At 57.1% G+C, this 20,508-nt stretch overlaps 1 protein-coding gene across 4 annotated transcripts in view; it reads right to left on the bottom strand.

Moving 5' to 3' along the window:
• Positions 1-20,508, bottom strand: part of PRKAR1B (protein kinase cAMP-dependent type I regulatory subunit beta) — an 88,963-nt gene that overhangs the window by 45,709 nt on the left and 22,746 nt on the right. For all 4 annotated transcript variants that reach the window (XM_054507754.2, XM_054507755.2, XM_045875959.3 and 1 more), the window contains 2 exons: positions 16,621-16,779; positions 15,682-15,773 (listed from right to left, as the gene is read on the bottom strand). In XM_054507754.2, the coding sequence (XP_054363729.1) occupies positions 15,682-15,773; positions 16,621-16,779 (251 nt within the window). The remainder of the gene's footprint in view (positions 1-15,681; positions 15,774-16,620; positions 16,780-20,508) is intronic.

Below are 20,508 nucleotides of genomic sequence, written 5' to 3'. Positions count from 1 at the left end.
CGTGTGCACAGACCAGCCTTGCTGGGGCCAGAGGGTCCCCACGTGGAGGGCCGCCTGGACGTCCAGGCAGTCCTCTCTCGACAAGTCAGAGCTGTGACCCCGTGAGGGTGAGTGAGGACAGGCCTCTTCCACACACTGAACCTGCCCCTCGGCCTCCACAAACAAGGTCCTGTCACCCGTGACTCACCAGAGGTCCTGAATTTAGAGACACAGACGAGAAAGAGGGAGACGTCTCTCAGGAGCCCCTCCATGCCCACATCATCCCTACTGGTCTTGGAGGGCAGAGAAGGGCGGCGCCTGCCCAAGGTTGCTCAGCCCCAAGGTTGCTCAGCCCCAAGGTCACTCAGCGTCCCCAGGCCCACGCCCCTCCCCTCTGCAGAGATCACCTGGAGGAAGGGAGCACAGGTGAAAATCGGGTGCTGATTCTCAGCCAGACTGAAGTCCACATGTGTCTTTAGGATCCCACCTGCGCAGAACTCTTGAAAGAAACCTCCATTGAATCTCCCTCAATATCGGAGTTCCCCGGCTCATCCCAGGAAATGCAACGCTGTTACTTCCAATCAGGCCTCCTTTGGGCCAAAGGAACCAGGGCAGGGCTGCGCCTTCCATTTCGAGTCTGACTCGTTGTAACTGAACACAGTAGTGAACTCAGAGGTGCCTGACGGCAACACAATGGAACGCCCTATAACGACCCGAAGGCTGGAAAATGCAGTCACAGCTTCTACACATGGAGGGCACCACTCACATGTCACACGGACATGTGGATGAACATCAGGGTACCATGTGCATTTACGTACACCGTCTCCTTCATACCCCACGGCAGGCCCCGTGATGTTGCCACACGGCCCCCAGAAGGCAGACGGGGACGCGGGTCTGGTATGTCAACTGCCCACAGACACGCATCTGGGCAAGTCCAGACGCAGGGCAGCCATGGCCAAGTTCACACCGGACCCAGCAAGGCCCGCGCCCCTGGCTCTCAGGAGCTGCAACACCCCCCAAATTCTCAACCTCATGCTACCTTTCTAAGAGAAGAGTTTCAGTGTTTCTGGATGGGTGGTGCACAAATTCCCAAACTGGGGAAGTCTGATATTCGTGAACTTTTCCGGACACGAGAACATCGTTGTTTTCTTCCTAGACTCTAACTAACACCAGCTATAAAATTACCAAAAAGAACAGCAAAACACTCCCCGAATAGAGCTGCTTGCAGAATCATCATTATTTCCACGCAATTAAACCTTGTTCTCCACGAAAGCATCACTTAGAAATGGCCCTGTTCTTGGCCTGGACCCCTGAATTCACAACGAGCCACATAAAATTGATTACGAGTTAATTGCTCCATGAGATGCTTAGCTTCGAACTACGGGCTGTCACACCCCAGGTAATTAAGAACAAGCCATGTTAAACAAACTGAATTAAAACCAAGATTTAAACGCTTAAATTGGCCACCGGCCCGATTGTAAGAGGAAGGGGGTTCAAATCCAGAAGGTCCATTAGCTAAAGCTCATGGTCACCTAGTCTGTTCCCTGTCCCCCTGCAGCCTGGCCTCTCTGCATCTGAGGCACCCAGTCGTACTGCACACACACTAGATCCCCAGTCCCTCACTTCAGACCTGTGACCTACAACTGGGGTCCTCTCGCGCCAGCACAGGCCACTGAAAGGAGTGTCCTTAAACCACATACCCTTCAGATGTTTCTAAATTAACATCTAAAATGTTTCATTGTATGTTCACAAAGTTGCACACTGAGTTAAACTGGCCTGCTGCAGACATCACCTGCCCTGTCCCTCTTTAAATACAGCCAGTGAGTATAAATCCATAGTGCGATGGATATGTGTCCACCAACCGGGACACGGCATGCCCAGATGTTGCCCAGATGGCTGGCAAAATGTTCTTCCTGGTTGTGTCTGTGGGGGTGTTTCTGGAGGAGATGAGCACCTGAACCAGAGGGCTGAGTGGAGATGGCCCTCCCCGAGGCAGGTGGGCACCGTCCCATCCACTGAGGGCCTAGGGGGGACAAAAGGGGGGAGCATGGGAATTGGCTCTCTGCGTGAGCTGGGATGTCACCTCCTCCTGACCCTGGACAGCCGGGCTCCTGGGTCTCAGGCCCTCGGACTCCGCCGGACCACATGGCCGGCCCTGCTGGGTCTCAGCCTCCTCAACCACATGAACTGACTCCTGTAATAGAAGCCTCATGTATATCCGCATCCCACTGGCCCCATCTCTCTGGAGAATCAATATACCACCACGGCCAGCTACTCACCAGCTACTGAAAACAAGACATTACTGAGCATAGAGTGTTTTTTTTAATATTGGCTGACTAAACATAAATACATTAACGTTTTTTATAAACCATTAAATTGAAAGATTATGATTGTTTTGGAAATACGCCATTTAGAGGTTTTTTTAAAAAATATTTATTTATTTATTTTAGAGAGAGCAGGTGCACGAGCAGGGGGAGGGGCAGAGGGAGAGGGGGAGAGAGAGAGGAGCAGACTCCCCGCTGAACACAGAGCCTGATGACGCAGGGCGCTATCTCACGACCCTGAGATTGTAACCTGAGCCAAAATCAAGAGTCAGATGCTTAACCGACTGAACCACCCAGGCACCCCTCACTTAGAATTTCTATACTTATGCTGATTTATAGTGCTTTATTTGAAAACAGAGTCTCATTGTCCCAATGTTTGGTGGCCTAAGACTTCTGCATTGGGGCAACCCACCCAGGTAAGACCCCTCTCACACAGGAGGTCAATTTTAAGAGTAAAGGCTGGGAAAGGTCAGGGAAAGGTGACTGCAACTGCAAACACGTCTCCGGCCACTCTGTCCCAAATGTGAATCTGGAAGCTGAAACCAAGGACTCTGACCCTGTATGAGTGGCCCCTGGAGGGCCTGCACACCGGGGTCTGCATGTCCTGCTGGAAGACCACAGCCCACAGAAAGGCAGGATCTGGGTCACCCTCTCCTCCCTCACACCTGGTCACCTCCGACCACCCAGGCTGTCCCTCAGACCAGAAACAAGCCTCCTGATCCTCACACTTTGCAGGTCTTGGGTTGAAACATTCCCTGGGCCCCCAAGAGGCCCTCCCTAGCTGCGGTGTCCAGCAGAGACTCTCACCTGCCCGCTCCTGGTGCATTTCCCACAAAGCTTCCCCCTACCCTAGAGGAACGCAGAATTACATGCTGAGGAGCAAGTGTGTGGGGAGCAAGCTCCTGCTTTAGGGAGCATTCCTGAAGCTCACAGAGGCTGTCATTTGCCAAGGTCACACAGCCAGCAAACAGCAAGGCCAGCCCAAACCCAAGGTCATCCCAAGAGGCTCTCCCTGGACACCTCTGGCTCCCCTGCCTGACCCAGCCCCCTCTTACTAGCAAAACAGTCTCTAGCACTGCCACCTCTCAAAGGGTATTCAAGCCCTCCACCTTCTGGAAGCTTCCCTGGGCTCCTCCCCTTTTGGTGCTGAAACTCTCCCAGGCCTGGAAATTTGGGGCCTTCTCAAGGGCAGGAGCCAAAGCTCCACTGCCCTGCTCCTGAACCCCCACAGCACCCTGCCCAGGACAGAGCACACAGCCAAGCTTAGCAAGGCTGGCAGCCCTGAAGTCTACTCCCAAAGTAGAGAAGAGCCACCTGGGCCAGGCTGGATGCTGGCCTGGCCTCTCTGGGACACCTCACCTGTGAACTCCATTTCCTCACCCATCAATCAGACAAAGACTACGGATGCACCATCTAGGGTCACGGTGAGAGATTCATGAAATCACACATGTCAAGTGCTCACCAGGTATACAACGTGGTTGAAGCCCTGGTCAACACTGGCTAATGGGAGCCACTGGGCAAAATCAACACCTGAAACGGTGATACCTTCCCAAGCCCGAGAACTAGTCTTTAGAAAATTGCCTATTTTAAAAGGGTGGCTCAGTCGTTGAGCGTCTGCCTTCGGCTCAGGTCAGGATCCCAGGGTCCTGGGATCGAGTTCCGCGTCGGGCTCCCTGCTCCGCGGGGAGCCTGCTTCTCCCTCTCCCTCTGCCACTCCACTCCACTCGTGTGTGCGCACGCTCTCGCTCTCTTTCAAATAAAAAAATTAAATTAAAAAAAATTAAAAGGTCAGGAAAGGTCAGGGAAAACCAGGGGAACCTGGATGGATAAGGAATGAATGAAGGAGGAATGGGTGAATGAGGAATGACTGAATGAGAAAAAATGAGGGAGGAACGAGTGATTGAGGAACGACTGAAGGAGCAACAGCTCATCCTGGCCTCCCCTCCCTCAATGGCCGGGGTCTAGCCTCCACCACGAGAGGGCTTTGTGCCAGCCGTCTGGAGGCCAGAGGCCTCCTCTGGCCCTGGAACACAGTAGGGGCGCGGGCAGAGGCGCCGAAGGGTTAAAGGCCATGCTGTGGGCGGGTCTGGAAACGGGGTTTAGCAGCTGATGGGAAGGTACGTGGTGAGTCGTCCCCACAGCTGCTCCTGGAGTCAAAGCACATCTTTGTTTGCCAACTCCCAGCAACGGCTGCTCTTCCCAAAGGATGAAGCGGGCCAGCTGTCCCACCACAGGACACAGCCTGGGGAGGCCGGACCTTCAGAAGTGACGTGGACAGCAAGCAGAACCCCGCCGTCTGGGTCCCGGGGGGTCCCGGTTCCCTTTCCCTTCTGGCGGGCTCACACACTCGGGGCGCCATCCCCAGGCTCCCTGGACAGCACTGGCCCCCACAGGGGGACCGCCCGCGAGGCTGGATCCAACGCGGGAAGGAGTGTGCCCCATTCCAGAAACGCAAGGCGTACGCAGCAGCTCCGGGCATGACCCGCAAGCAGAACCACGCCACCCCGGACGCGCGTGCCAAATGTGGAGCGATCACGAGGACAGGCGCGGTGAAACCTTAGCATCCCACACTGACATATTTACGGCCAGGCCGTCTGACGGCTGAGGCCCGCTTCAGGGATCCAGGGTCAGAGAGTGGGAGGGAGCACGGAGCTGCGCCGAGCGGGAGCTGGGAACGCGGAGGCCGCGAGCTTCATCACACTGTTCCCTCCCCTGCTGCACACGCCTGCGATTCCCCATCATAAAAGAACTTTTAAAAATAGTACCTTGCAGTCATTTCTACTGACAAAGAGTCACCAAAACGGCTTGCATGACACTAGCGGAGTAAGAAGTTCGCTGGTAGTAAAGGACACACACACCTCACACGCCCACACACACGACACACATCACACACGCAAACACACAGACCACACATTCGAACACACACCACACACGCGCGCACCACGCACCTCTGGGACATCCGTGTGCGCCCCACCTCAGCAGGGCCAACCTGAACCCCCCACGCATGCGTTCCCTCCACCTCCAGTGGGCTCCCACAACAGACACCTGAGAGCTCCTTCCCGGATGCCGCTGCGTCCTAGGGCACCCCACAGCCCCCCAGCGGCTGCTGAGTCCTGGGCCGACCCCCACGGAAGCTCCCGGCACCCCGACCTGGACGCCAGGCCAGCAGCGGCCCCCCCCCCCCAGAGAGAGGCCGCCGCCCCCTGGGGTCTCCAGGCCCTCAGAGAGGCCTTCAGAAAACACGGCCCCAGCTGTTCAGAGAGCGGACACCGTCCTGACACCCCCACACGTGCGGCGGTTCGGATGAGCGGGCAGAGGGCCCGCTCCGTGTGGTGAGCAGTGTCCACACGCATCGCTGTCTGGGAAGACTCAGCTGCGTTTATGCCCTTAAACCAAAACAAAATCCCTGGTGAGTCAAGCCTTCAATCACTGAAAGAAAAACAAGCAACCAACAAATTGAGAAGGTTCTAGAAGAGATCACAGCATGTCTGTTTACAGTCCTGACGTCTGGAAGGCGTTCTGAAGAACGCCAGAGGATGGGTGACACGACAGTGGAACATCAACACTTCAGCCTTGAAGACAGAGGGAACCGGACCCCTGCCCCACGGGGACGAGCCCCAAGGACACGAGCCAGACACGGAAGGATGCGCACGGGGACCCCACCCACACGAGGTCGCAGAATCGTCAGACTCACAGACACAGAGGGTAGACAGCGGGACAGGGGCTGGGAGAGCAGGTGGGGGTCTGTGCGTCATGGGGACAGGGTCTCCGTGTGCAGGATGGAACGTTCTGGAGCCAGACGGGGGGATGGTTGCACGGCAGCGTGGATGTGCTCGGTGCCCCTCAACTGGACACTTAGAAATGGTTAAAGTGGTAAATTTCTGTGTTGTACCTGTTTTACCACAATAAAAGAATTATGGAAAACAAAAAACAAAAAATTTTAAAACTTCCACGTGACAAAAAAATTTCATAGACAAGCAGAAAAATCCAATCACAAATTAGGAAACATACGCACTATACATCCAATCATCAAAGGCCTGACTTGGTCAGTTTACCAATAACTCAGGCAAGCCAATCGAGAAAACAACGAGAAGAGGATAAATCGGGTGATTTGCAAAGAACTCAACACAGAAACCAAGTAACCGGTGGACAGAAGCGCAAATCCTTCACCCTGGAGGATGCCCTGCTCAGGGGCCACATGGGGCCTGTGGTACAAAGACTCTCGATTTCAGGACGCAGAGCGTGAAAGGGCAAGCAGGGGCCTCCCCAGCCTGGGGTCCATGCCTGGCAACGGCCCTGACCCTGAGCTGCCATTTCCCAGCAGACAGCCTGGGTGAGCGGGAAGGGCAGGCACCGCACACAGCTCGGGGCCAGGGGAAGGTGGGCCCGCCTCTCCCAACGCACCTTCCAAAATGCGGAGGTGGGACCCTTTAACCCCAGGGCACTGACGCCCGAAAGGAATAAGGCAGGGCTGTGGGAGCCAACATGACACCACTGCGGGAAGAACACCCCTGGAAGCGTACGCAGGGGGACGACCGCACGGGCCCGCCTGGGTGCTCCTCTATACCTCTCGGCACTGAAGAAAGCAACGGCTTCCCACTGAGCCCATGGACAGCCCAAATTCAGCATCTGCCATGGCACGTCCTTCCTTCACCCACACTGTTCCCACCACTCCAATGCCCTCCCAACTCTCTTCTGCCCGCCCTTGAAGACCTGGCTCAAAGGTCGCTGGTTCTGGTAAAAGAGCACCTGGAAAGAACAGGGAGGATGGGGTCCGTTCCTCCCCTGTGACCCCATGTGTTGAACAGATGGCCATGGGACAGCCACATCCCAGAGAAGGACTGTTCACTCTTTAAGTATCCGTCCCCACTGGGAGGAGCTCTCGACGGGAGAAGGACACAGCTGTGTCTCGGGGTCCTGACACCCCCACGGACATGCACCACACAGGGCCTCACCAGCACTTACCAGGTTTTGGTTTGGTCACAAGCTGTGGGACCCTGGGCAAGCAACTTGGCCCCCGCCTCATCGCTTACTCCCACAGCGTGGCTGTGCGGGTCGGGAGGGACCCAGAGCTGCCAGCCGAGTGCTGGGTTCTGATGCAGAGCTCAGCATTACCTACAATCATGCTGCAGATGCCCTTGGTTTTCTCACTCTTCGGGAACCTGGGGCACGTGCAGGGCTCTACCTCAGGAAGACTGGTGTGCCCCAGGGAACCCATGTGACCTTGGGCCAATTTTCCTGCCTGACAAATGGGAGCAGGGATGCTGGCCAGGACCCCTGGAGTCCCCATGGAGATGGGGACAAGTGTGGGTAATCACAATCCTCCTCCCAGGCCACCTGCCCTTCACCCTGGCCTCTTCCTACAACCCCCTGACCCCAGCCAGCTGGCAGGAAAGTCACCTAACTTTAGTGACCATGGCTCAAGAATGGGGCAGAGCCAGGACCCGAGGCACCCACCGGATCTGAAAGCCACTGGGGCCGTGTTGCCGGTAGAGGGGCAGTGGGCCAGCTCACCACCAGGGGGCATCTTTCAGTGCATCCTCCCAGGACTCGGTTCTGAATGAATGCCCTCACTCCCTGCCCCTGAGCAACAGGGCAGCCGGGCCGTCCCACCCCCTCCCTGGGCCTCGTGCCCCTGCCCATATAATGGGCACTGGAAGCAGGAGGACTTTGGGCAGCCCAAATCAACGGTCTACAGGAGCCTGTGGAGTGGCATAACAGGTGAGGCATTAGGTGTAGGAAAAAGGGGAATGGTTGGGTCTGCAGCATCCTGGAGATGGCACACCTCCAAATTCTAGAAGTTTTAAAGCATTATGGCACCAAACCATCAAGACCACAGACAGGCAAAATCCACAGCAAGCTGCTAGATGTTCACACCAGACAACAGAGCCCCGAGGTTCTCCTCCCGATCCCATAATCAGATGGGCCGAGCTCTGCGACCCGGGCCCCCAGTAACACAAGCCCTGGCCGCCCTTCCTAGCTAAGTCTCCACAGAGAACCGAAACTGTGCCTTATTCGACCTCCGGGACCACGCGACTTTCCGTCAGCTGGACTGAGTCTGGGCACTCTTTAAAAGATTGTCCCCTTCCCTGGGAGGTTACGGAGCTGGGTGGCGCCATCATGCGGGAGGCAGGTCAGGCCAGTGCAGCCCTGTCTTCGCTTCTCCCAGTCCTCGCTGGGGGGCTTTAAGCAGCCTGCTTACCATCTCTGCGCTTCCATGCCTCATATCAGCCCAGTGTCATCAGCAACAAAGCCAGTCAACCTTGTTCTAACAAGACGGTGCCCCATGAGGCCTGAGGTCCAGGGACCACCTCAGAACATGTCATGTGATGCAAGCTCCAGATTCCAGCTTCCCACGGAACACGGTTCCCGTGGCTCGGAAGTTGTTATCCTCAAGGTCTCTGCCCAGAGCAGGTGGCTCTATGCAAGCAAGATGAAGACTAAATTCGTTGCCTGTGTGAGCCATTAAGCTCCTACTAAGATGAAGCCCTGCATTCTCCAAGATGCTAATTTTGTGTCTTCGTGTTGCCTGAAAGAGAAGCAGCAACCCTGAAGTCAGAGCCAGGTGGGAGGGACGGGGCCGAGGCCGCTGGAGAAGCAAAAGCTGCCTGTGAATCCAGCAGACGGCGTGTTTTTCCCATCACCTGGGGACCCCAGCCAATCTGTGGGAAAACAGGCTGCTGGGGATGCGCGGGCGGGAGGCAGAGACAGTGGCAGATAACAGGAGACAGCTGCTCCGGCCGGTGCTGCGGCCCTCCAGCCAGAGGCCCATTTTAATTAGAGCTGCAGAGAGCAGGGCCACTGCCAGGAAGACCGCCCCAGGGTGAGATGTTCTCGCCCACCCGTCTGGCGGCTCTAATAATGAGGCCCCAGCCGAGGGCCCAAAGCACAGAGCTGCCTGGACTGCCCATACCACACGCACACGGTGCCTCCTCATTACCGTGCTTCTGGACTCCCAGGGGCACGGCGCTGCTCGTCCCCAGGCACCCTAATCGGAGCAAGCCAAGAAGGGACCTGACTGAACCCAGGGGCTCCCGCCTCCCTCCTTCAGTCTGGGATGCACCCTCGGGGCAAGGCCAGGATTCTCGGCACAGCCCAGGGCTCTGGAGCACCCTGCGGGCTGCCTTCTGAGGCTCTTTGTGTCCCTGAGCAGAGAGTAACTGCTCCCAGCATCCCCAGGAAGGACAGAAGATCTGCATTTGCTCACAGTAGCTGACACCAAGCAAGGAGTCTGCACCCGCCACTTGGACCCTCACCTGGAGTAACTCAACACAGCAGAGGGGCTATGGAGGGGCATGAAGACACCTGCTCCAGCCCCAGCTAGGACACCTGCTGCATGGCCCAGAGCAAGTGGCAAGGGGCCAGCCCAGGGCATGAGGAGCTCTAGCCCCAGCTAGGACTCCTACTGTGACCTGGAGCAAGGGACAGTGGGGAAGGGACTTCCCCTCACTGGGCCTTGAAACCCTCCTCTGTACACTGATGTTGGGGCATGAGCTGGCCTCCTACATTCCTTCCTGCTGTGTCCTGAGGCCCAGAGCAGCCAGCTTACCTTCCTCAGGCTCAGGATGGAGCAGAGAATGACCTTGTGGAGTGGCCTCAGACTAAACACTGAGAAGGAGTGAGGCCTGGCTATGGGGTTCATGTGGATGTCTGGGCCAGCATCAGAGGGGCAAAGCAGTGTCCAGGGAGAAGCCCACTGACTCAGCCTGACCTCCACACCACAAAAGGGCTATTAGAAAGAGGATGATGATGATGACTATGATGGTGAGGAGGGGAAGGAGGATGGTGGTGGTGATGATGGTGATGGTGATAATGAAGGTGATGATGGTGATGATGGTGGTGATGGTGGTGATGGTAATGATGATGTTCATGATGATGGTGGTGATGATGGTGTTGATGAGGACAGTGATGATGGGGATGATGGTTTTGATGAGGATGGGGATGAGAATGATGATGGTGATGATGATGTTCATAATGATGGTGGTGATGATGGTGATGATGATGGTTTTGATGAGGATGAGGATGATGGGGATGATGGTGATGGTGGTGATGATGGGGATGATGATGGTCATAATGATGGTGGTGATGATGGTGTTGATGAGGACAGTGATGACGGGGATGATGATGGTTTTGATGAGGATGGGGATGAGGACGGGGATGGTGATGGTGGTGATGGTGGTGATGATGGGGATGATGATGTTCATAATGATGGTGGTGATGATGGTGTTGATGAGGACAGTGATGATGGGGATGATGGTTTTGATGAGGATGGGAATGAGAATGATGATGGTGATGATGATGTTCATAATGATGGTGGTGATGATGGTGATGATGATGGTTTTGATGAGGAAGAGGATGATGGGGATGATGGTGATGGTGGTGACGATGGGGATGATGATGTTCATAATGATGGTGGTGATGATAGTGTTGATGAGGACAGTGATGACAGGGATGATGATGGTTTTGATGAGGATGGGGATGAGGATGGGGATGGTGATGGTGGTGATGATGGGGATGATGATGTTCATGATGATGGTGGTGATGATGGTGTTGATGAGGACAGTGATGATGGGGATGATGGTTTTGATGAGGATGGGGATGATGATGGTGGTGATGGTGATGATGATGTGGATGATGATGGTTTTGATGAGGATGGGGATGAGAATGATGGTGGTGATGATGGGGATGATGATGGGGATGGGGGTGGTAGGGATGTGGATAATGATACACCCATAAACATTACTACATTTCACCTTCCCTGTGACCCTCAAAGTAGGTTTTTTACTCTCATTTGACACTTGAGGAAACTGAGTCCCAAAGAATGTCATTACACAACTTAATGACATGATTCAACAGTCTCCTTCCAAAAAACATTTTAACACACATTCAATTCTGTAGCATGCGTGTGTGTGAGTGTGCATTTGTGTGGACAGGCAAGTATGCGTGTGAATGTGTGCACGTATAAACACCGTGTATATGTATGAGTGTACATGTGTGTATACGTGGATGCGTACACATATGCTTGTGTGTCTGTGTCAGTTCGGATATGTATGTGTTTGTATGTTTAATGCATCTCTGGCCTGACACAAAGTGTTCGGGGGTCTCCTGGTCCTCCCTGTTGCTCCCCAGACCCGGCAAGCCAGAGCCCACTCCCTGCAGCCCCAGCTCATCCCAGGACACCTGGGGCCCCCCCGACGACCCAGTCTGGATCACCCGCTCTCCCGTGTTCCCCCCCTTAGGTGCATGTGACCTGTTGTTACAGGAGTGGGGGAGGCCGAGCACAGGCTTTGGAGCCCCAGGGACTCCTGCTGGAACCCTGTCTCTGCTACGACATGGGGTATGGCCTCCGGCAGAAGACAGACCTTGTTACATACAGAGGCCAGAAGAGCCTCCAGGAACCACCAGCTGGGAGTGCCGCCGTCCTAGGAGAGAGAACACTGCAGTGTGGCCGGTGAGTGGCCCCCCCACAGCTACGTTGCACTACCTTCTTCTGAACAAAGGAGCTTAAATAAAGCCCTCACCTCTTGACTCACTGAAGCACCACCACACAAACCGAAGGAGAGGTGCCTTCATAATCCGACAAGGGCAAGACCACCCTGCTGTGACCACGGGGTCACCTGTCTCACATCTGAGTTTAACAGGAGGGGCTTTGAGCACAAAGGCACGCACCCCACAAGTGGATTTGCTCGCAGAGGAGTGTTGTTTCCTCCACCCACGCGGGAGGCAGCTCTGAGTTGGGGCGTGCCAGGCGCTCTGTGAACCTGGAAAGAATGTGCCCCAAACCACAGCTCGGGCCGTTGGGCCCAGCTTCTAGTAAATTGGAAAAAGCAAAGAATTTGGATGCCGTGCAGGGGACGTCAAGTGAAAGGTCAAGAGACATTGTCTCAGGCCCGCTCCCTCCGGAGCCCACTTCCTGAACCATCCGCCTGTTTCTTTAAAGGCCGTAGCCAGAAAAAGGATCCCCTCAGGGTTTCAATATGGAAAGTGAGTTTTCCTGCAGCAAACCCCCCACATGAAAGCCCTCTTCCCAAGCCAGCCTCACCAAGAGGAATTTTCAATCCGAGCATCTGCTTCCTGCACTTCTCGTCCACCTGGCTCCTGGATCCAGAAAAGTCCAAGGAGGTGGGAACCATGTGATTCTGGAAACTTGGGGCCAAGAGCCCAGGACCCCAGCACAAACACTTCCTGGACACACACAGCTGGGACGGCCAGAGATAGTGCTCAGATCAACTGGCCCTCAGGCCACACCGGCCTTACACCAGCCGGCGCTGGGAGCCGGGGCGGGCCAGGAAAGGATGTGAAGGACGGGGCTCGAACGCGGCTGCTACGGAGGGGGCACGTGGGCCCCACGGAAGGGGAGGCTCGAAGCTCAGTGGGGCTGGAGGGGAAGCAGAGTCTGGTGGCTCCTCAGAAAGTCACTCCGAAGGCCACTCCTAGGCGTGCACCCCAAAGGCTCCGACACCGTGTCCACGGGAATGTTTGGCACAAACAAAAGGCGGGAGCAGCCCAAGTGTCCCTTGACCAGTAAGTGGACAAACGCATGGTGGCGCACCCCCACAATGGGAGACCCCCACCCTCAAACAGGAAGGCGGCCTGCCACAACATGGGCGCACCCTGAGGGCGCCGCATGCGGGGCCGCAAGCCGCACACGGGAGGACGGGTGGGTGCTGCTGACGAGGCAGAACCTCAACCTCGCGGGAGCCCGTTCCCAGTCTCCCTGTGGCCGGGCCAGGCCCGCGGTTCTGGCCCGCACACATCTGAGGCAGCGACACAGGACGGCTCCAGACCACGGCCCGAGGAGCCTCTCACTCGCTCGGCTGACCTGGGCCGCGTCCATCAGAACTCAGGCTCTGAAGAAGGGCACGGCTGCTGAGCCTGATGATGCGCGGTTACGACGCTTGGTTAGCCTGCCCTGTGGCTCCAGCAACAGCAAGGGAAGCCTTGGGGATATGAGTCCCGGGAGCGTCCTGAGATTCTGTGCCCTGGAACACCAGCAAGGCACGGTGTCTGGAGCAGGCTGGTGCTGCGCTTGCATCTGGGAGTACGTGAGCATGAAAAAGTTCACGGGGACCATCGCCATAAATAAGAATAATGAGCCTACACGCTCACGCCGAGTTCTGCTCCCATGGCCGTCCCTGGAAGAGCTTAATGCAGACCAGACCAGGCGACGGAGGCCCAGAGAACAAAACTCGTCTTCCAAGTGAGTAGCCAGCTTTTGGGAGACTGAGGCCCAAATCACTGTGCCCCAGAACTCCCTCCCTGCACTCAAGGTTGGGCCTGACCCAAGTGAGCAACCCACCTGCCGGCCAGCAGGAACAAACCCAGATCTGCCGCGTACAGGTACATATTCCAGGCTGGCTCCGAGATCAAAGTCCACCCTGCGCCGCCCGGGCGGCCGTGTGCTCTTGTCTACTGGAGGAGCACCTCCTTCCCCAAGCAGGCACCGAAGTGCGAGTTAGCAGGACCCAATGGACCCAGGCATAGTCCGCAGCCATCTGTTCCCTGATGACTGAAACCCGGTGAAGAACGGACAGAGGTCTGTGTGGCCACTGCGGGGAGTATCTGACCTCCTGCCTGAGAGTGGGGAGTCTGTCCGCAGAAAGGGAACTGCAGAGGGACCCAGGGACAAGCCAGGGTCCTGGGGCCACCTCCATACAGCTCACCTTTCACTCTGGACCCCTGGCACCTTTTGACTTTCAATCCATGTGAATGCACCACCTAGTCAAAAACCAGGTCTAAATTTGGACTGAGTTTTTGATGTTTACATTCAGGTTAATAAAGATACAACTCTTGAGTCATCTGGGCCCACCTGGTGACAGAGACCCTAACTGCCAGGTGGACACCTCCATTAGGAGGGCTGAGAACAGTGGAAGCGTGTGGTCTCCCAGTTCTGGAGCCCAGAAGTCCAGAATCAGCACCAGCAGGTGGAAACCGAGGTGCAAGAGGGCCCCATGCCCTCAGAGGCTCCAGGGAAGGACCCCTCCAGCCACTCTCGCCTCTAGGGGTGGCTGGTGGCCTCTGGCCCGAGGTCACCTTGCTCCGTCTCTGCCTCTGTGGTCACAGGGCTTCTCCTTTTCTGAGCAACCTCCCTGTGCCCCCCTCCTGCAAGGACCCGACACTGCATTTAGGGCCTCCTGAGGGTGAATCCTGAGCGTCTCTGCATGGCAAGACCCTCCTGGGGTGCGGGCGCTGCAGGGGGGCCCACACAGAGAACTGGCCTCCCCTCCCTGCCTGTCGTGCCCCCGTGTGCTTCCATGGGGTGGGCACCTCCTGGAACGTGGCTCCAGCCATACTCCGCCACGGAGACTCCAGAAGCGCCCCAGCCGTGGGTGAGGCCCCAGAGCGCCAGGCCTCTGGACGCGCCTGCAGCCTTCCCAGGGGACCCACAAGTGCGATGTCACCAGTGGCCCTCGGAGGCACATCACACCTGTCGAGACCTCCCGCCGCGTCTCTCTGGTGCAGCTACTCTGCAGTGGGGCCCATCCTGCGTAGACACTGCACGGTCCAGAAACCGTAAGCCTCCTGGCAACGTTGGCAAAGCGGGGGGCAGACAGACCCGGAGCCACTGCACAGGGCAGAGCTCTGCACATGCGCACCATCCCGGGACGCTCAGGTGAAAGGGCCCGCCGGTGTCACAGAACGAGGCTGCAGGGGGCACTTCCTCTTCTTGTTCCATGGATTTGCGTGTCGTTTGGGTTCTGCAGAGCACAGTCATCAAAACGTGCTCAGTTATCTAGCCAGGAAACATAACTCGCCAAAAGTGAGAGAAAAGAGAGAAAAACTAAAACCCTATACACCCTTTCATCCACATCAAGGAATTTAACTTGAAGGAAGAAACAAACAAGTACCAAAGGTGAGCGCACAGGACGGCCATGGTCGTTGAGAAAACGCAAGCAGCCCTGGGAGGGAAGGAAGGGTTTTAAAGCAACTCTACAGAAGCAGATACTACAAACCCTTCCTGACAGATGGACGTTCACAACCTCGTGAGCGGGACAAGCTGTGGAGGATGTGATCCCACGCTGTGACACGGAATTAGCGTACACGCATAAATCCACAAGCACCGCCCCAGAACAGTCCCAAGGATTTTCTCCAGGAGTTCGATTTTCCCAATTGTTCGTAGGATCTCCATTCCCAACGCATGGCCCCCGAGGCCCTCACCGATGTTGGGTGCCCCCCTGGAAAGACCCCACCCTGCAGTCATTCCTGGTGCCCGCCGGGGCCACGTGACTTGGCAGCAGGCTCATGGGTGTCTGTGGATGACAAGGGCACATGGAAGCCTCAGATCCTGACCTGGGCACACGCGCGCCCCCTGCGACCAGCGGCCAGCAAGGCCAGGGAGGGGTGTCGATCCCGGCCCCATCCCCTCCCAGGTTCCTACCTTCTCTCGTTGTCGTCCAGGTGGGCAAACAGCACATTTTTGGAGATGGCTTTGGCCAAAGCCGTCATGGTCTTATAGTCCTTCGGGATGACCTGCAGGGGAAGCCAGTGAAAGTCAGACTTGCGAGGGTCCTCGAGGGTCCTGCAGACAGATAGGGGACAACAGCTCGGCAGCATGAGTGTGCTCGACGCCCCTGAACCCTACACAGCAGCACAAAGTGGTGCACGGACAGACTGTCCCCAAAACCCTACACCCCAGCGTGTGGCATCTGCAGGCGGGCCCTGGCGGGATCAGCGCCCCAGAGGAGCAGACCCCCGAGAGCCCGCTCTCCCACTCTCCTCGACACCTGAGGACACGGGGGCGGCGGGACTCCCACCAGGAACCCGCCCACCGGCACCTGCTTTCGGACGCCCGGCCTCCAGACCGTGAGAGAATGAGCGTCCCAGCCACCCGGGCTCACACACACAGGAAACCGTAGGCTATGCGTAGCGCGCCTAATTAACTTTGTTAAGAGATCAAAAACTAAAAATACCAAGAAAAAAAGTAAAAGCGAGGGTATAAAAACATAAACACACAAGATGGAAATGACAAGCCCGCATCCGAGGGCAGGCGGAGGCCGGGCTGCACACCGATGCGCGTGGGGACATCGCATGTGTGCTCGCGCTCCAGAGCGCATCACGACGCAGCGGCAGGCTGGGCGCCGAAGCCGAGGGCAGGACGCCGAGGAACAGCAACGTGGAGGGGGGGATTCCCACTGGGCAGCTCTGAGGCCAGGCTCCAGTCTCCAGGAGGACGGGGGCCCCGGGATCTCCTCCCCACACCCTGCGAGCCCGCGGGCAGTGACTGTGACGATGACGTTCCCACCACCGCAGCCCCTCTCGGAGCAGAAGGGAGAGTAGCTGGAGCAGGGACCCCAGGAGTGAGGGCCGGGGGGCCCACCTTCCTCACGTAGGACACGGCATCCTCCTCCGTGTACACCTCGGCACTCACGCCCCCTCGGCGGCGGCGGGCTTTCACCACGGGGTTCGGTGGGGTCGGGGAGACCTCCTCATCATGTGAGTCTGACTTCTGCTGTGTCAGAATCTGTCTGTTTTCTTCCTGTGGGAGAAGACAGAGGGAGGTCTGAGAACAGCGGCTGGCGTGGTCTGTCCACCTGCGGGTGCAGCCGAGGGGCCCTCCCCAACCCTCCTCCCTCCATGCCCGGCAGACCCCCAGCTTCAAGGGCACCTCCAAGTCCATGTCTTCCCACCCACCCAGCCCCACAGAGCGCCTGCTCGGAGGGTTTCTGCCCGCCCTCACTGCGAGCGCAGGCATGGTGTCGGCCCCGGAAAACATCAGACACATTCGAAGGCCCTCATGGCCTCCAGTCTCGGGCATGACATGCGTCCCCTCGAGGGTGCCATGGCCACAGCCCGCCTGCACGTGTCCCCCAGCCAGCACGGGCTCCTCCCAGCCCAGAACGTGCTTCCCACGTCTCAGGACTCGCCCCCACCCCCCAAATACCACAGTGAGTGCAGAGCCCCCTCCCCTCGGGGCTCCCTCCCTCGCCCCTCCTCAGCTCCCGTCCTTGCTCGCCCAGAACCGCACGGTTTGCTGAGCTGCCTGCCAAGCCGTTTCCCACAGCAGCTGCGCCCGAACGTGCCCCCCATCCTTGCTGTTTTCCCAGGTTTGGGCGTTTTTCATGTGGTTGATGTGTGCTGGGTTTGGACACACTGACTTTGAGAAAACGATGAGACCCAGACTGGGGAATGGCCGGCACAGCACTGGGGTCTCAGGCCCAGTGCGGACACACAGATGCTCAGCTCCAGGGGTCCCACACAGACAACCCCCAGAGGCAAGTACCCAACCTGGAGCCAGAGCTACTGGCCAAGGGAGAGGAGAAAGAGGGACACAGGGCTTCCTCCACCTTACTGCCCACCCCCAAGCGGTGTCCCTGGTGAACACGTCGATGCCACCTCCAGCAAGCAGCCTTCCATCCACCATTCGTCTCCAAGCCCCGGAGTTCTCCCCCCACTGCTTCAACACGATGGGCCGCCAGAACCCACTACACGCTCAGCCATGGCCCTCCCCACTCACAAGACATGGCACCTCCGGGCACTGGCTGGAAAGGAAGGGTGAATGAACGGAGTCAGGAGGGGGGTTGAGCCCCATGTCCTCGAGTTACATAGGCTGTCGTGACCACAGCGCTCAGAGGCTGGGGGCTGATGTTGGGCCCTGGCCCGCGACATGCCCTCCAGAGCCCAGGCTTGGGGGTGCCGTCTCAGCAGCCCCCTTGGGAGGCCTGGGTGCAGCGAGAGGGTTTCCAGCGGGAAGGGCAGGGTTACAGGACGCCGAGGGGGTCAGAGCAGAGGAACTGAGACCCGCAAGGAAGCCCCGTCATGTCTGGGCCAGCACCGGGACCGCTGGGAAAGGTGCCCAGCTGCAGACCCGCACAGTGGCTGTGTTACACACAGGGGGAAAGGAAGAGCACTGGGCACCTCGCTTTCTTGGGACCGTGGGCATCGCTGTCCTGCCTCGGGCCATTTTCCATGCTTGCCAGCAAAGGGCCTAACTGGGCAGGATCCAGGAGATCTGAGGCCACTTGGGGAGGTGTCGGGCGGAAACGGGATGGCATCCCCTCCCCTCCCCCTCGGGATTCCAGGAAAACCTCTAATTTTCCGGAGCCCCCTTCCTGTCTCCTGTTCTCACGCTGATGAGCTGTCTGGGCTGCAGGATGGTCAAGGGCACGGGGTCAGAGGAGTCTTCACAACAGCAGTGTGGGAACAGCATTTCCAGAAAGCTCTGCAGCCAGAATCTGCACCAGAAATGCCTAATGCAGCTCCAGGGACTGTCCCTGTTCTGCCCCCGGGGCCAAGTGCTCCCTGGATCGTGAATGACAGTCACAATCTACTTCTGACCATGTTTTTCCAGCACGAGGGGTGAAAGGCAGACTTGCAGCCTGAGAAGAGAAAATTCTAGGCCAGGGAGGGGTGGGATGACGGGAGATTCTCTGGACCTGAGTTTCTGCTCCTGAGAGAAGCCCACATGCCTGGGACCCGGGACCGGCAGAATCCCTCCCTCCACGCCCCAACCCCAGGCGTGCTGGCTGAGGACACAGCTGGGGCGGTTAGCCAAGTCAGCCTGACCCCGTGCACAGGCCCTGAATACCCCAGAGGAGGGGAGGCCATGTCCCGGGCGGTGGCCAGACTCCCAGTGGCTGCCCACGGTCAGCATTTCTAGGGCTCCCCCCAGGGAGACAGTCCCTCAACCCCTGTCCCGTCCAACCGAGTGGGCGCCGTGGTATTGGAGATCTGTGGTGTCCAGGGCAGGGGTCCATGGTGCCGGCCCCGGGCCGACCACAAGCCTCTCTCTCGGGGCTGCAGCCTCTCAGAGCAGAAGGCAGGCCCAGGGCCGTCATCCCCGTCTATGAGGCCAGGAGAGGATGAGGGCCACGTCCAGGGGCACTCGACCTTCAGTGGCAGGGTGAGGAGAGAAACGTGCAGTTTCAATCACTTGTTGAGTACCTCACCCAGAGACTGCTACAGAGAAAAAGGCATAGTTCTGTCATGAAGATTTCCATCTAACAGGAAAGACAGGTGAAGAGTCAGGGCAATACAACAGCATGAGCCACAGAGGACTAGGTACAGGGCTGGGCGGGGCAGGGGGAAGTCAGGGAGGGCTTCCTGGAAGAGAGGCCTTCTGAGCCTGCCCAGATGAGCCGAGTGGAACCAGGGACACCTGTGGGCCCCTGTGAGCTCAGCCTCTGCACCTCCCCAGGCACCCTGTTCAGAAAGCGCCCTCTCCCCAACCTGTGCGCCAGCTTGCACCATCTCTTTGCAAGGCCGCCTTCCCAGATGCCTATTTTATTCATCGTCAGAGTCACCTCTGCGTTTACCATCTGCTACCATCTCTGATCTCTGTTTCATTATCTTCTGCCAGATCTTCACTATTCTCTGCCTGCGTTTGCTTAGTCTGGCTCTGTCACTCAATTTCCGACTTCCCAGGCCACACACACAGCGGGTTCGATAGGCCCCCTCCCGAGGGTGGCTCTATTTGGAAATGGGACCTTTGCAGACGCTGTCAGGTAAAAATGAGTTCTGGACACACGCCCGCAGGGCAGACCTCGCCATGAAGACAGAGGCAAAGGCTGGGTGATGTGTCTGCAAGTGAAGGACTGGAGGCGACAGGCTAGGACACAGGAGGAAGCGCCCCACTGAAGTCTTGGCCTCGGGCTCTGGGCTCCAAGCTGTGGGGCAATCAGTTCTTGCTGCCTGCAGCCGCCCAATCCGCAGTGATGTGCTCTGCTCAGGAATTCCTGATCTTACTTTCTGGCGAAGCGGTGATTTTCCCTCCAAGGACAGATTCTGCTGCAACTACGGGAAGCTTTGTCACTCAGTTTAGATATTTCATGATTTTTTACTTTTTACGTAGATTTTTACTATGACGGTCTTCTTCAATAAATTATGCAAAAGCTCGTTATTGGTTTCCAAGTGTATGGGGAGGCTGGCTGCCTCCTTTTTTCTGGTTACTTCTTAATTAGTGATAATAAAGTAACTCTATCAGATTATAATCAAAGAATATAGTTTTTGAGTGAAAAAACGATTTAAACTCATCTGGGGATCCTTTTAATAACATGTCCCATTGTGTACGTGATTGTAAAACCCTGACTTACACACACCTTTCCTGGATCTCGTATGTTGCCTGATCACACACTGACGGGACCCAGAAAGAGCAGAACTCAGTAGTGACCAGAGCAGACTAGGGCCTACTGTCTCGTGCAGCTGGGCGCATGCCCAGGGGGGCACAGCCGGAAACTCCTGTGCTCAGTATCACGACCCAGCACCCGGA

The sequence above is a fragment of the Mirounga angustirostris genome, unplaced genomic scaffold (genome assembly GCF_029215605.1).
Source record: "Mirounga angustirostris isolate CCGP_5_RB_7025 unplaced genomic scaffold, mMirAng1.0.hap1 SCAF_5, whole genome shotgun sequence".
Lineage (NCBI taxonomy): Eukaryota > Metazoa > Chordata > Mammalia > Carnivora > Phocidae > Mirounga > Mirounga angustirostris.
The sequence above is the reverse complement of the archived record's forward strand: the minus strand, read 5'-3'. Positions and strand labels throughout refer to the sequence as shown.